The 16,986-nt window shown below is 46.1% G+C and overlaps 2 protein-coding genes across 2 annotated transcripts in view; both read right to left on the bottom strand.

Moving 5' to 3' along the window:
* The window catches only part of LOC140689670 (H(+)/Cl(-) exchange transporter 3-like), a 41,737-nt gene that overhangs the window by 11,706 nt on the left and 13,045 nt on the right, over positions 1–16,986 (bottom strand). Inside the window, exon 3 of the mRNA XM_072950632.1 lies at positions 15,780–15,883. The gene's annotated coding sequence lies outside the window, so the exon portion shown is untranslated. The remainder of the gene's footprint in view (positions 1–15,779; positions 15,884–16,986) is intronic.
* LOC102534747 (H(+)/Cl(-) exchange transporter 3-like) lies at positions 3,115–15,826 on the bottom strand. Its single transcript, XM_072950631.1, is given in 9 exon segments — positions 3,115–3,953; positions 6,313–6,499; positions 8,384–8,929; positions 9,869–9,946; positions 11,897–12,031; positions 12,033–12,107; positions 13,225–13,347; positions 14,321–14,508; positions 15,787–15,826. Coding segments are annotated over 9 exon segments (1,737 nt in total). The 5' UTR covers positions 15,812–15,826; the 3' UTR covers positions 3,115–3,573.

The following is a 16,986-nucleotide window of genomic DNA, read 5'->3' as shown; positions in this document are numbered from 1 at the left end:
ACTCCAAATGCACCGCGCCAGCCTCCCGGGGTCAGGCTGGCAGGGACACGTGTGTCCCGCCACCTGGGACAACAGACGCTGCCCCCCAGGCCAAGACGCGGGACAGATGGGAGCAAATGGACCTGCTTCCCCTCTGCAGACCCCCTACCGCCGCCGCCGCCCCGCCGCCCCCGCACCCTGACCGCACCGCGCCCGCCTCGCTGGGACAGGCTGACCCGGAGTCGGGCCTCTGGCGAATTAGGCAGCAGAGGTCGCCCCCAGGCCAGGCCGCGGGGGAGAGGGCAGTAAACTGACCGGCTCACCTGGGGCAGCTGCCACCGCCGCCGCTGCCGCTCAGGGTCCTTCTCCTCCTGCCGCCGCCGCCGCTCTGGGTCAACGCCGGCTCGGGACGCAGGAGGACAGCACGGCCGGGGGCGGGACACCTGTACCAGGTCTCCCAGGCACACAAGCCCAGGCTTTACTCTCACAGGTGACCCTGAGGGAGGAGAGACGCACAGCCTCTCACCGCGCCACAGCCTTTCGCACCGTGTTGACACGTCAGCCGTACCCAAGGTCTCATCCCTGCAAAGCTCACAGCTCCAGCACAGAAACGGAAACCAGCAAGGGAGTCTTTATACCTTCAGGCAGAAAACAGCAAAGAGGATCCAGGCCATGCTGTAAATGTCACATGAAAACACGCTTCATTCTAAACCAATCTGTAAAACATTCAGCCTCACTTTTACATCAGGACACAGACTGCAGGAGGGACGTCTCCATTTGGACTAAACTTGCACACAGTAAACTGTCATTTACTGCTGGGGAGAGCACATGGTGCAGTCCACAAATACCTCACTAAATGACAAATGCACCTCTCTGATCCAACGATCCTCTGCCAGTATCTTCCCACAGGGGCACACGGGCACAACGACCACTGCGCGAGGTTCTCAGACTTACGAGGCGACAATTTTTATCACAGAAAAGGCTGCAAACATCAGCGGGAAACTGACGTAAAACATCATGACGCAGGCCCTGGTACACCACCCCATGGCACCCTCCGTAGTGTAAAAAATGTGAGAAAACTCTACACTGATCTGGAAAGATGTCCGAGAAAACGTTGCTTAGTGAAAAAACAAGATACAGAGCAGCGTGTATCAGACAGCATATACAGCGTGTCTAAAAGTAAAGGAAAAAGCATACGTACTTATCATATAAGCACGGAATGACAGCTACCTAAAACACGTGAAGCCAAGCAGAGGGCTGCCCGCGGGCAGTTAACCTGGACACGGCGAGGCCACGGGTGATTCCTCACTCTATACTTTTAATCGTCTTTTTCTGTTTTTTCTTATTCTTCCTTTTTTTAAATTTAAGTACAGTTGATTTTCAATGTTGTGTTAGTTTCTGGTGTACGGCACAGTGATTCAGTTATACAAATATTTCTATATATACTTTTCATATTGTTTTTGATTACAGGTTATTACAAGATATTGTAGTTCCCTGTGCTGTACAGTAGGTCCTTTGCTGTTTCTCTATTTTATATAAAGTTGTTTGTATCTGCTAATACTTTTAATCTCCGTGAATATGAACTATGTCAATGTACTATCTACAAACTAAAAAAAAAAAATGTAATGAAATAACAAAAATGCAGTTTAAAAATAAAAATGGGGGGAGGGCATAGCTCAAGTGGTAAAGCACATGCTTAGATGTACAAGGTCCTGGGATCAATCCCCAGTACCTCCTTCAAAAAAAAAAGTAAACTTAATTACCTCCCCCCCAAATTAATTAATTAATTAATTTAAAAAAAATTGTGGAAAAACTGTTCTTTTAAAATCTTGAGTTTTCCTGTCCCTGGACATGGCATATAGGTCACTACTTATTCAAGCACTGGGTTTTTTTTTGTCCTTTAATAAAGTATTTTATGTAAGTATATAAAAATTACACATATTTCACAAAACCTAGTGTACAGGTATATTTTTCCCATTCAAAAATGAAAACTTCACAGAAATACATGTTGGTAAATATTTAAGGTCTGTTAAAGAAGGCAGCGTGTGACTAACTATTCTGATGACACGATTTGCTACCTCACGTCTGAGGTAAACCTATTCCCTGACACTGACATTATCTGCTATCCCCATATTCTATTTCTCAAGACAGTAACAAAACTTTAAAAAATATATCCACAGAATTAATGGGAATACAAATAATTCTTAACTTTACCATTTTCTTCATCTTTTAAAAACCTGGGCTTTTTCCTTTGAACTTCTGTGAAAATTCCCAAACCCTGACCCCTTTTGTTCCTTCCTCATTTACCGTGAAACCTGAAAGTACAGTCTCCTCTGACTGCAGGGCGGCCCTGGGCAGGGCTGAGCAGCAGCGCCCCTGATCTCAGCCATGCCGCAGCCACGGCAGCCACACTGCCCGCCCCTCGGGCACCTGCCAGGCCAGCACCTCAAGTGCAACCCGGAATGATGCAAAGTTATTCAAAGCTGCAGTCTTTTCCTGAGCTCAACTGGGCATTCTCTGTAGGCTCTTCTCTTTTCCTCCTTCTTTTTGCTTTAGCAGCTCTTGTAAACTGAAGGCTTCCGGTCTGATCTGAGAAATACTCCCACCCACACCATCTAGTCTCCCCTCTCCAAACAGCACGAGAACTGAAGTAGTTCACAGTCCACCTGCAACAGCCACAGAGGCAACTGGAGGGTGGGGACGGGCTTGGGCATGACCTCGGGCACCAGCTCAGGGCTCAGCGTCCCCTACCACCCAGTGAGGAGCACCACGGCAATGGCTGATGGGTACACCCCCGACCTGGAGCTTTGTGGGGGGCGCTGGCCCCCTTGTCAGCACTGCAGGGCTACAGGGGAAGGGCATAAAGAATTCTGGAGGGCAAAACTGGCTTCCTCCTCAGAAGAAGTTCAACTTCTCTCCAAGAAGTCACATAGCAGGGCTAACACCTTTACACTATACTTTCAGGAAGGTCAGCACAGAACACAGCAGGACTCACAGGCTTTCCCAACCTGCATTTAACCAAGAATACAATCTCAGTGATTTTTTCACTTTAAACTAGGTATTACAAGTTAATATTGTAAATTCAAATCCAAAAACTGAAAAAGCAAAACCCTGTGAATCTGATACGAAACAGACCAAAGATGATGGAATTTTTAATAACTTGCATTCAAATGAGCCAAATTTATTAAATACAAGAATGTATTTAGCTGAATGCCCGACATTCACTAAGGGCTTATATCACGTGCTATTATGAATACTGTCACCTTTACAAGATTTATTTTTCTGAGCCAGAAGAGAAAGAATCGGACTCCAATCTCTGAGAACAATGCCAAATCAAAAGATATGACTACATTCAGCGGGGAGGCAACCCAGAGAAGTGTGAATTCCTTTCCTAAAGAACAGAAGACTTGAAGGTACATAAAGCAGACCACTCGTCCCACAAACCCAGCCAATCACATGGCACAGCTTCCCTTTCTTCCAGAAACCCACTGCACACGCATGCCCACCCAGCCAGGTGCCGGTGCTGACAGACACACACAGGCGCAGGCAGGTGCACACGCACGCGTTCCTTCAGGAGGGTACCTTTTGCGATCGTCAGGTCTCTTCAGAGGGTAAACCCCACCAGTCTGAGACTCCCTGGACGTTATGAAAGCCATTGTAGCTGGCCTCATTGATCAGGTTTTCTAAGTCATCCACCATCATGTTGTCCTGCATCAGGACAGCCAGGGGAGGGTCGCTCCTTCGTGGTCTTGTGACATCAGCGGCCAGCGGGGTGGGTGTGAACTCCTTCTTCGCATCCAAGAAAGGGTATCCATTTAGCCAGATGTGAGCTTCCTAAATGCCTTCCCTCCCAAAGGCATCTCCAACCCATTTACTGGTCATCACTGCAGCCATAAGGGGAACAATGCACTCCAAGCCTCCAGTGAGCACGAAGACAATCATCGCCAGGAAGACCGTCATCCTGGTCATGCCGCCTGAAAGGAGCAAGCATCGCTGGTCAGGGGGACAGGACCATGTAGGAGAACTCCCGTAACAGGCGGTCAAACACAAACGGTAAACAGGACTTAGTGACAAGGAGCATCATTATTTTAACAAGATCTACAGGAACACAAGTCTTCTTTGTTCAAACACAGAGACTATGAAAATAACATTTCAAAACCGGTTAACTTCATGAAGTAAAAAAATCACAGCTGACCAACTAACAGTTTGCCACTTTGGTTTACTGCGGTAACAAAGACATAATTTCTCCCCACGAAGTCTTCTTGTTAGTTTTTAAGGAGTTTGCTGAAGCACATCATAGCTCATTTGTTTACTAACAATTTACAAATTAAACTCAAGTGGGCAGAATATTAAATTAATACAGTTCTTTCCTCTAAATCTTTTCAAAATTAGTAAAATATTCTGACGTGTGATTTATGTTAACAGTATAATATCCTTCCATTAGAAAACGCATCTGAACTATTCAAATTATCCACCCAAACCACCGCTCCGAGCTGCCACCTCCAGGCTGAGGCCTCCCTGACCCACATCTCTCCCCCTCCTGCTGAGTGTCCCGTGTCTCCACCCGTCACATCCTACGTGCTCGTCTCATTTTCCAACTGTAGAAAGACGCTGGAAGACCCACTATCGCACAAACTACCCCACACTTAAAATCAAACCCTCTTCCCCCCAAGAGAGCTCCCCACAACTCGCTGACCCCAACGCTGGGTCCCACCTTCCTCCCGACAGCCTCACGGCCACGCCTGGTTCACCCGCTTGCTGTACTCAAAGTCCAGACTCTCACAAGTCCTACCTGACTTGCTCTGTAAAGGATCTACCTGGGGTCCCTTCCTGACGATTACCGACCCAGCATAGATGCTCAAGACTCTGCTCCTTGACTTAGTGCTCTTTGATCTCACCTCCCTGACAGCAGGCCCCACTGCCTTCCACCCACTTCACAAGCCGCCTTCCCACGTGACTCATTCCCAAGTGCTACCCTCACCCCGCGGCTCCTTTGCTCAGAAACCTATCAGGGCTTGTCAGCTTACACTGCAGGAAGGTTGAACTCTTCCTCCCTGTTTCTAACCCAAACACAGAAGGGAGAAAGAACCTACAGGGCGTTACACACCTACGCCACACCAGGGATGCCCAGGCCCCTTTACAAAGGCTTTTGACCTAACCAACCACTCACTTTACCGGGAACTGTGCGCACACCTTTGTTTGCGTGTTATCTTCTATGATCCTCGAAAACAATTGTAGGAGTGGTTGTTATTTGCAGTTTAAAGATAAGGAAATAAAAATTAACAAGTAAAAGACCCTTCCCAAAGTCATGGCACTAAAAATGACAAAGCCACAACAATCCTGCCACAGATCTGACTGACAGCAGACACAACTCGTCCTGACGTGAACCACTGCCTTTTCAGAACCCGGCTCCATCTCCCCAGTCCGACTTTCTCTCCCCAGTGTCCAACGCGCAGTCTCTACTTCAACACCCTGTTTCTTCAAAGCTCCACGAACACTAAGCGTACTCCTACCGGGTCCCTTCGCTTCACGTCACCACCCTCTTTAACAAAGCCATCTCTCTCAGTTCTACTGATCCCTAGAAGAAAGCACACGTCCCAGCCGCCCTGAGCTCTCTCCCTCTAGGTCCCCGCCGAGGTCATGGGCATTCCCAGCTGTCCCTGGTCCTCCGCACTGCTCATACTGTGCAGCCAGCGCTGGTCTCCGCAGCACGCCTCTCGCGGAAGGTGGGCCCACCTCTGCATCACTCAGCGCAGTGTGCCGCACAGAAACGGATGAGCATCTGCTCCTCTGGACAAAAAGGCTCTCCCGTTGCTTTCACTGCATTTTACACTTACAAGATCAATAACTTCTTTACCCAACTTTGAGCCACTGAACAAAACTAAGTCAAAATACCAACTGTAATTAAATACTATAACCGAAGTTAAGCTGACATTTTAAATATAAAAATAACAATTTTTCACATCCACAAGGACAAGAAACAGACTCTTAAGAAGGTAATGCAGATACTTGGCTTTTCTTGGCTCACAGTGACTCACCACAGAGTCAAGGAAAGGTGCTCTGAAGCTCTGCTGGAACGAAGGTGAGCCAAGGTCCTCGACAAGGAGAAAGAAAAACCTCCCTGGACAGCAGTCAAACGAAGCGTATGTGGTACTGAGACGTCATCTGTCTTGAAGCATCACATGATGTTAAAAAGGTACTAACTATTAGATATCCACAGTGGCAAGTGTTCAAAGACAGGTAGGATGATGCCACCCACGTGTGTCCGCACCCCCATCCCTTAGATGGGGCCTCCACCTTGGTTACAGCTGAGCACACAGACCCCTGACTCACCTAAGCACGCAGCGGCACCCAGCACGGAGTACAGGCCGGGGGTGATGCAGTCGGCCCTGACCTCGCACCACTTCTGGAAGATGAACCAGTCATGCTGGTAGCGGGCAAGCTGCTCTACCGCGATGCCCACCATGCAGCCAGCGATGGCACCGACGGCCATGCTGAGGATGAACAGGCCCAACAGCACCTGTGAGGGAGACCCCGGTGAGCCTGGTGCTCAGGGCAAGCTCCCAGCACAGGGAAAGCACTGTGGCCCTGCTCCTACCGGCCCTGGACAGTCCCACACACCCACATACCAAGTAACAAGCCGCATTCTCAGGCACAAAGAGAAGGGACTCCAGGGTTCCTCATCCTCCAGCTCAGGTTTCTTAATGCCTACCCCTCGTATAAACACACACACACACACACATGAAGTGATCAGAAGGACAAGAGCTGTTCTTGGTCCAACCCAGCAGGGGGACGAGCTTGAGTGCAGACTGTGGCCGGGAGGCAAGGCCAGCGCAGAGGGCATGCTGACCAGCACAGGTCACCACAAGGACACCCAAACAGAATGGCTCAAAACCTGCGTCTCCCTCTCCCCCAGGAAGGCCCTGCAGCCCCGTGGGGCCAGGGAAGCCGGGTTACAGGGTCCACACACTGCACCCGCATGGCTGAGCGCTCTACCTGGAGTTGCTCAGTCGAACAAATTTCAAGGTGTTTCTATTATTTAACCTTTATGACCAGGGGACTAAGACAGAGGAAAATGGAAGAGAGAGTCCATACTTCAAAAACTGACATGGCTCAGGCTGGCTGAAATGAAGCTGTTACCCACCCAGCTACACCATGGACGACCGGTCCTGAGTGAGTGGCAAGGGGCACATGAATCACAGGTGCAGACATTTAGAGACTGGGGGCCGCTGCTATCCCACCTCATTCACATCCTGACAATCGTGCAGGAACTTCACTGACCAGCAAGTCATTAACTAACAACTGCAGCTGCGTCCCAGGACACAGCTGGGCCTCGGAACAGAGCAGAGTGTACAAGGCCCTTGGGCTGCCGCCCCACAGTGACACGCGGGCAGAGCACGGGCTCCACAGACAGCCACGCCCCAGTCCCCAGGAGTCTGCCGTTTTGCACAGCCCAGAGAAATCCCGGCATCAGCAGCTGACCTTAAACAGGAGACCATCCCGGGTGACGTGGGTGGGCCCAAAGTCATCATAGATGCCTTACACGTGGAAGGATTTAGGACTAGTGTCAGAACGCGGAGATTAAACAGACTTGATGAGCCACTGCTGGCTCTGAAGATGAAGGAGGGGCCACGAGCCCAGGCCCATGGAAGCTGGAAAACGCAGGATGGCCTCTTCCGCACCTCCTCCAGACACCCTGACTCCAGCCCAGTGAGACCCAGCCCAGGTGCCTGGTCTCTGGATCTAAAACAAACGTGTGAGACTCGTGGTGAGGGACTCTGGCAGCAACAGGAAACACGATCACCAACTCTCTGTCTGCGCCCTGGAAGTTCAGAGTGTGCATCCGTCCCCTGCCCCCCCGGGCCTTTGTGATGGCCCAGACAAGAGGTGTGCTGTGGGGCATCCCTGGCTGCAGTGGGAACAGTCCTCTCCTGACACTCACTCTTGGAGCCCTGAGCTGCCATGGGAGGAATCCACCAACCCCGAGGCCACCATGCCAGGAAGACCAGAGACAGTGAGCGGGGGAGACAGTGCAGGAGGAGCCCAGATGGTCCCCCATCTCCCTAGTGTCTGACCCTGCTTGGCCCAGGCACCCGACACAGCCTTGTCAGGTGACAGCCACGTGAGGGACCACAAGCAGAGTGTGCCCAGGGAGGCCTCCCTGTACAACCACGCAACACCAAGAGCGCGGTGAGCCATCGATGTCCTAAGTGGAGAGGTTTGGGGTAAGTGGTTACACAGCAAGATAGCATACTCAACAATATATCCAAAAACTCTTTTTTCATTATTTAAAATTAAACCAAACAGATAGCTTTTTCAGTCTACATGTATGAAGCAACCATCTTTAGATAAACATTTCAGTTTGTTCCACGATTACTAGAATATCACCCCCACCAGCAACCACCTTGAGCCCGAAGGTGAACACCGTCATTATGATCTCAAATACGAGTGCTAACCCTAACTGCCATGTAGCTAAATACACCCCGAGGCCAGCGGGCCGGTCTGCAGTGTCATCAACAATTTTACTGGCGTTCATGTCGCTTCTGTAGTCACAGAGAGAGGAGGACTCCAGGGCCCTGCAGTCCGTGGAAAGCTCCTTGACGAGCTGACTGGTGTTGAGCCGGGTGTATGGCTTGGGGAAGGCTACCACGGCAGTGATGGCCGTGACCACAATGACTTCCAGAACAGGATACTTCCCAAATCTGGTAGACTTGCGCCGCTGACACCAGGCAACGTTTGCCCGAATGGAAAAGGCTCCCCACAGCCCTCCAAACACCCCGAGGAGGATAAAAGGAAACAGTTCAAAAAGGTACTGTGGCGTGTGGTGCTCCATGTAAAAGAGGACCTGGCAGCTGTTACCACACAGACTGATGGACCTTAAAACAAACGCCGCCACCAAAGCAGCAAAAAATGACCTCCATAAAGTCTTAAGAGGGAAGTAACAGCTAATCTAAAACAGGGCAAAAGGAAAAGAAGAATCAGTGCTGTAATTTTATAAGATATTTCTGATATGTTAAAACATGAATGGTAAATATCAATGCTCTAAATTTTACTGCAGCTAGAATTTATGTATATTAGATGTTACCGTGGTAAGGAAAATACTATTTTATAGCCATTCTGGCTATCAAATCATTACACAAATTCACAATGTCAACTGATGATAAATGTCTAATAATTATTTAAAACACCTAGCTCTGTGTTATGTTCATAGTGAGTTCCACCCCCAATTCAATCACAGCAGTTAAAAATAAATGTACCATCACTAACTCCTGCTAGCTCATAAAGAAGTATTTAATTTTCCTCTTCGTTATTAAAGCAAAAGGAATACAAACAACCCAGAGAGAAAAGTATATTTTAAGCCATTCCTAAATCACATTTTTTTCCTTAGTCACATTTTTGTACAAAGGTGTAAAAAGTCTTAAGCACCAATTAGAAAACAAAAGATATTCCACACAAGTGACTAAAATTATTTTCTTAAAATCAGTAACTGCAACAGAAATAATCACACAAGATAAACTTTAAAAGATGACTTAGAAACCGATTAAAAATTTTAAAATAAAAACAATCCTGTAAGTTAGTCAATAAGGATTGTTTTAAATATTTTCCATTAAGTCAAATTCACTTCTGCCTACTTTTAATTATGTCAACAATGGTAAACTTTAAATAAATACTGACACTTATATATCAATAATAGTTTAAAAAACTTCTCTCAAATAAAGAACATATATATTACTTTTTATGTAAGAATGAGTGAAAAATAACTAAGAAAACAAATCTGAAAACTTAAAAACAAAGTCTGTGTCTATGACACGAGCTGTAACACTGGAAAGTGTGCCACAGGATGTCTGTAACAGTACTACACAGAATTTTAATTGCTGGTTTAATTTACCTCCTCCAGGCTAAAAAGAACTCTGATCCGTGCACCAAAAGCTACAGAAACACCTGCAGCTGAGGCAGCGGACAGCACCTGAAAGAGGACGTGGCCTATTTCACAAGTGCTGACAGACTCACGTGCACCAGGCCACACTCCGCGTGTCACTCAAACTCTCAAAACGCCGCTTCTGAATTTGACTCGCATGTCTCCCTTTTCCACCCTGACCCAAAGGTAAATACTTCTTTTAATAAGATTATTTTTCCTCCTCTGCTTTAATTGAAAGGTCATTCATGTATTCAATATTCAGTTAAACATCGGTGGGAGATACACCAACGTAAATAAGATGGAAAGAAGAAAAGGCAATGGACGCAGACAATCAAGATGTTTACTTGTGAAGACCGTGGAGAGAGCATAACTGGGGCGGGGAGGGGCTATGTTTATTTTTAAAGAGGGTATCAGTTCTTCAGTTTCCAGAGCTAACCACTCCATCGCTAATAATTACTCTACTCCTAACCCTAGTAAAATATACAGGGGACCTGAAACCTCCTGAGTTCCCTACATTTTCAGCACCCCAGTCCTCTGAAGAGACCGCTATCTCAAGCACGGAAAAGCCTCACCTGAATGAGGAACCACTGCCACGCCCGGGCACAGTCCCACCACCCAGAAGCCCTCCGAGCCAGTCACAGGAAGAAAGACCCAGCACCCCGGGTCCTGTCTCCAGCTCCCTCATCCACCACGGGCAGCTGCCCACCTCCCACCAGTGGGAAGCCAAATACACACAAAAATTCACTGGGCATCTATTTACCATGACTTTTCTAAGAGTCTTTATTCCTATGACTACTTTACTCCAGTAAATATTTGAGGCTACCAAAGCATTTTGTCAAATGGTGAATTTTCACATCTCTGAAAGAGAAACTGGAAATAAATAAAATTAAATTGTAAATGTTAAGAGCATGAACTCCACAGTCAGGCTGCTGTTTGGTAAATTAAAAATGAGCGAAGCCTTGTTGTAATTAAATTGCACCCGGCTGGAGAGGGCACACTGGGAGTGCTCCTCTGGGAGAGCCAGGAGAACAAAGGTAACTTAATATTGTTTCTTTCCCTCAGAACTGCAGACAACACATTTAACTGAATCCTCTGATTCTACATTTAACACAATAGAATTTTACAATCAAGTCGACATCCACATACCTATAACTCACACACTTTCAATCCATTTCATAAGTATCTAACAACCATTTAATTTAAAAATGTTAAGTGGGCAGAAGAAGAAAGCGAAATATGAAGCCTAAATGCTTCCAACTAACGTGTAAAGTCTAGTCATTTACATACCAAGGCACCAGAATATAGTTAATGTCATAAACATTACTAATCATTACAGTGTGTGCATTAAAATCTAGACAAATTTAACTTCTATATTTTCTGATAAATTATTTTTTGTGCTTACAATAAATAAATAAAAATTAAAATCTTTTACCCCCAAAATGTCAAGGTACAATAGCAAGTAAAGGAACTGAAACAGGTAGACACATGCCAGAGGGCCGCCATAGCCACCAACATGCCACGTTAGAGCCAGGACAGTTTTAGGTGTGGTTCTGAACACACACACACACACACACACACACACAGCAGGAGAAGGAGGAGGAGGGGGCGGGGGAAACAGTGGGTGAGACTTCTCAGTCTGGGAGAAGCAGGAGCGAACCAGCGGCACACGTCACACTTCAGAGCAGGGGAGGCGTGAGGCAGAGCAGAAGCAAAGGGAAAGACTTCTGTGAAACTCAGCTGTGACCAATGGACACCAGCCGTCTGTCTAAAACTTTCCTAAAATACAGGAGCAAATGAGCAGCACTGGGGACGGACTGCAGAAAGATGCTAGAGATGACTTAAAGAAGAAAAAAGAAGCACAAACGATTCTCAAATTAAACTTTAAATCTGAATACAGAATTTATCCAAGAAGGAAAGAATGAAACATGATCTTTACACTAGGAAATTCTTCGCTGATGTAAGTCTATGTAACAGATATTTATCTGCCAAGACACTTACCTCCCTTTCCTTAGCTTCGTTTGTTCTGTACTTTGGAAAGAGGCAGGAAAAGAGATTTCCGTAGCAACGGGCAACATGCACCAGGGATCCTTCTTTTCCTAAACTCAAACCCGAGGCCACAGCCAGTACTAACTAACGTGATGGTTTTAATCATTAAAGTCCATTTTCCCAAGTAACCTCTGATGATGAATCCACTCAGAATAGTTGTAATCTACAAAGGAAGGATCAAGGCAGCTTAATTTCCTTTAAAAACATAAGAACTTAAGTTATTCTCTTGTCTTATTCATCTTGCAAATTCTGGCACAGATGGAACAACTCATAATGCATTTTTCAGAAGCTTGAAAAACTACACTGTATAGAACAAGTCTGCATGGTACTCTAATCCTCTCCCCAAGCAAGGAGAGAAGGCGACCCTATCTCATGAACAAAACTAAAATGCCAGGCCATGTTAAGGGGATACAGGGTTTAACAGAAGGGACATAATTACAGAACCCAGAAAAATTAAATCTCAATATTTCTGTTGTAGAAACATAATATAGTTTGATACATTTTAGACATTCTGTGTCAGAAATAAAGATATTATGCCTTCTCAGAATATTGTAATTATGTGTAATATTTTCCTACATCAAGAAGGATGAGTGACAACTGCTAAATCCTACATGCTATTGTTCCTCATTAAACTTAAAAAAAAGACAGTCTTAATATAGCCTTAAAAATCACTAAAATTGTTTTTAACAGACATGCACTAGAAAAAGCTAGTAACTTGTTTAAGACAGAAAAATAAAAAGAAGAAAAGAAATGAGTTCACATCATAGTTAATCCTAAATACCTTCTTAAGTTACTATCAATAAAAAACAAAATCCAAAATTTTGTACTACTGACCACTATGATCATTTATTTTAAAGTATAAACCAGTTATAAGTATTATCTGCCAATTTCAAGGATTATTAACTTACCTAATTAAAAGATAGTTACAAAAAGAGGATGAATGTGTTCAAACTCAGTTCCTAAGAGCAAAACATCAACTCATTCATCAAAGAACTTTAGGCTGCAAGGTATTTTGCAGGTTCTTGGTGTTTAACTGAGTCTCTTGGGATATTTATTTAGTCATATGCTGAATTAGTGGTGACAAAAAAAAATCAACCTCCACAGAAATGGGGAAGAATTTCTTTCAGCAATGTCTACCATCAGCTTACATTTTTAAAATTTTCTTTTTCATATTCCAGACAAATCACTCCCCCAGAAAAGCCACTACCTTTTACCCCACGGGCAAGAAGCAAGTGTCACAATTACTCAATGTTAATGACACTGAACACTGCACAGCTTACCCCTGGAATCCCAGAGCCACAGGCATACGGAGCAAACACCTTTACCAGGGAGATGGCGAGGAAGGTGAAACTAAAGGCCCAGAAGACATACATTATGTAGTTCATGATATACGAACCAGGACCCTGAAAAGCAACACGATGAACTTCATGGACTGGCACCGCTCACACAAGCACCTGCCACCTAAGCAGCTTGGGTAAAACCTGTGAAAGGCTCCCGGTCACTCCCACGATAATGAAAGCTTTATTAGAACGAAATAGTTACGTGGAATCCAAAAACATATTTGTTACCATACCAAGGAAACAATCTACTTAATATTTCTCTTAGCTTTTTCCTGATTCCTAAAGCCTTGTTGCCAAGACTCTCACCTCACTTCAATCCCTACCCATCCACAAACCACTTTCCAGATACTGTCACTCTCAGCCTTCGTGTTGCTGCAGTTCTGCTGAAGATGGAGTGAGAAACAGCAACTGCCCATCTCACCAGCAGGAGGTACATTCTTTTTGGCTCTAAAATTCAGCTGTGAGAAAATTTTAAACACATATCCATATCAGATCATACAACTATATTTATATTATATAATATTCTAGCCTCAAATTGTTCTTCCCTACAGAACATCAACAGTAGGAAGACAGCCATCTAAATACTGTAGTGCCATGAAGACAAACCCAGGGGTTTCTTCCAGGTATCTCCAGCTAGGAGGCTACGTTAACTAAAACTTCTGGTAATTCACACTTCCCGAACAACCGTGATGCAGTACATGACCCAGCTGCAATGAGCTGACTCCACGTGGACTTTCTGTGAATGCACGGACCCTCCCGCACCTCTTTTCCACGACAGGAAATACATCTTATACCGTAACGCAGCAGACCTGGGAGCACGTGGTTAGCTAGCAGGCGCTTCTGGGAGCACATGCACGTATTTCACTTGCTGCCCTGTACTCGCATATTTTCCGTTCTATCCCAAAACACGTCTTCCTCTTTATTCTGTAATGCAGCCGCAGGCATCTCACACGTGATGAATTCTGTAACTGCGTGCACTGGGGACTCACTTCCCTGTGTCAATGACCAATGCACTTGGAGCCAGAGCACGCCTCACCTCCGCCTGGCCGATGCCCAGCTCGGCCCACGCCGCCCACTGCAGACACCTGCCCCTCTCCTTGAACGCCATCTCGTTGGACCCCCAGCAGCACTGCTCGTGGCTGTACCACGGTGCACTGAGGCACACGCTCTCCTTGAGGTGGGTCATCCAGTCAGCAGCGATGCCTATCAGCCCAGCCAGCACCCCTGGGGAGAGGGGGCGGATGCAGGGGTCAGGCCCTTTGCAGGGAGTCAAGAATGACCAGGTTAAAGGGGTCCAAGAAAGCTGGGGGCCTCCTATGAATAAAGGGCTGTGAAGGGAAGGGAACACTACAAATTTAAGAATTCCTAATCTTTGTTATAAATAAGTTTATTTATATATTACTTTGTTAAAACTGTAAATAACTCATCTTTAAAATTGTTATTTCTTTGTTTGGAATTAAAACCAATTACATCATTCAAATTCATGGTTATTTTAAACCGGTGTCTGAAAGATACTAAAACATCTTCCAAAGACAGCCACCTGGCAGGAAGGTCTCAACTCTGCTGGTGAAGTCAGAGTTTTTACTAGTGTGTTTCAGAAACCCAATACACAGATTGACAGATGATGTCAGTCTCATGAAAACATAATGTCCATTAGAAATAACTCGTGGAACTCACGGCAGTAATGCCTTATTGTGACAGATGATCAGTTTTCTTCTTCTAACAGAAAGCCAAATATACCAAGATCATTTTACGAACAATACAAGAATACACAGATCTGTGGTCAAAATCTAGGTCCTTCTCATGTGAAAAGACCAATGGGTCATACAGGTGGTGGCCATCACGACCCCAGTGCTTCTCTACTCGCCGCAAAGGTTTCACTTCCCTTGAGTTCTTCTGCACGTCATCTCCTCTGGTGGAGCTGAAGGTCACGAACACTGTCAAAGCTTCAAGTGTGTTTTCAGACCTTCACCTGCCGTCACGTCCCCCACAAAGAGCCTTGGCAGGCGCTCTGCAGCTCGGAGGTCAGAGCATGTGTCCCTCCAGACCCACGACCTCAGTCTGGTCACGCACCCTCTCCGTGCTCAGTCCCCTCACTGCCAGACTGAGCCCAGGGGACCGCCATGAGTTTTACATGCACGGAGAGCTCTGGAGCACTGCGTGAGGCCTGGGAAGCACCCAGCATGCACTAGCTATTTATTATGCTGTTCACACTGAAGGTACTTTGCACTGATCATCTGGTCCAAATCACTGACCTTACAGGTAAAGAAACAGCAAGAAAGAGCAACCGAGCTGGCTGGACACGTAAGGGACGTGGCCGAGACTGGGAGTCTGGAGCCTCCTGCCTCTTAGGCTTATGTTTAAGAAGGTGTGTTGAAGAAACAAAACACATGCTTTTAAAAATCCACAAGTACTTGAAAAAACTGCAGTTAGGAAGGGAGAACTACTTACTGTCCTGTTAAACAAAAAAGAATTGCATTAAAAACTTCCTTTACCTGATGCCAGCCAGCCCTGTTAGTGTCACCATGAGCCACCCTGACCACGCGTCACACAAGCTCTTCGTTATCTCCCATGCTCATTCTTTCTTTTTGCTGTTGATCTGAAATTGGAAATGTTTATGTTTCATTTTTCAGACTATGAATAGAAGCCACAATTCTAGAATCTAACAACCATCTCAGTTACTACACATGTTACAGCACTTTCTAAACTAAATAATGGGACAGGAGAGTCTGGGGCAGAATCAGTGTCAAACAGCTGCTGCACCTGCAAACCAGACAAGCACCCACCCAGAGACCTGCATCTGTAGCAAGAACCTCAGAACTCGAGAGCAAGGGGGTCCACAAACCACATCAAGTCTCCTGGTAGGAAGAGCTGAGTCCAGGTTTGGTGCAGGAACCAGGCAGGTTGAGTCTTCCCCAGAATATATCAAAGTCCACTAAGCTGTGTCAAAGGACACGGCACCAACCCAAACAAGCTTCCCGCAGTCAAAGCTGGAACACTGTGAGCATCACGAAGGACAAGCTGTGCTGCGTACCCCGCCTCAAATGTGTTCAAGCGCACGAGTGCTTGAAGACGCAGAAACAAGACCCTGCCGGGACCGCCTGGTGGCTGCTTGGGAGCCGCGTGGTTTCACACTTCCTCCCTCCTTCCTGTACAATTCAAACCTGAGGGTACCCCACTATCGGGTGAGGGAAAGGCTCTCTCTATGGAAATAGTCAAGCTAGTAAATAAAATAGGAATAGAATTAGATTACAGCATTGCTCAAGATACTGAAATAAATATTTGAAATGATACAATGTTGATCTGCCTCCAAGTAACCTGGGGTAGAAGGACTACAGGATAGGCAGGAACAAGCACTGAGAAAGTTTTTTCTTTTAATTCGACGTTTTAAGAACAACAGTAAGAACAGTTCCATGTAGAACTTCCCAGCTTCCCAAGGGTTTAGGCTTATACAAGCACACATTAAAGTGCTGAAAATGGTATCTGACCTCCCTAGGGAGAGAGATGATGGATGTGAAGAGCTGGGACGCTCACTGGCTGCTTCACGTATGGTGACGTTACTTGCAGTGTTTTCCAGGGCCGTGGACTACTTACACAATCAGAGAAAAAAGCAACATGCTGTGGTTTCTTTTAGTTTCAATTTTCACTAAAATTTTCTGAACACTGTCTTACGGATCCTCTGCCACCCTCACTTTAGAACAC

This window comes from Vicugna pacos, chromosome 27 (genome assembly GCF_048564905.1).
Source record: "Vicugna pacos chromosome 27, VicPac4, whole genome shotgun sequence".
NCBI classification, from domain to species: Eukaryota; Metazoa; Chordata; class Mammalia; order Artiodactyla; family Camelidae; genus Vicugna; species Vicugna pacos.
The sequence above is the reverse complement of the archived record's forward strand: the minus strand, read 5'-3'. Positions and strand labels throughout refer to the sequence as shown.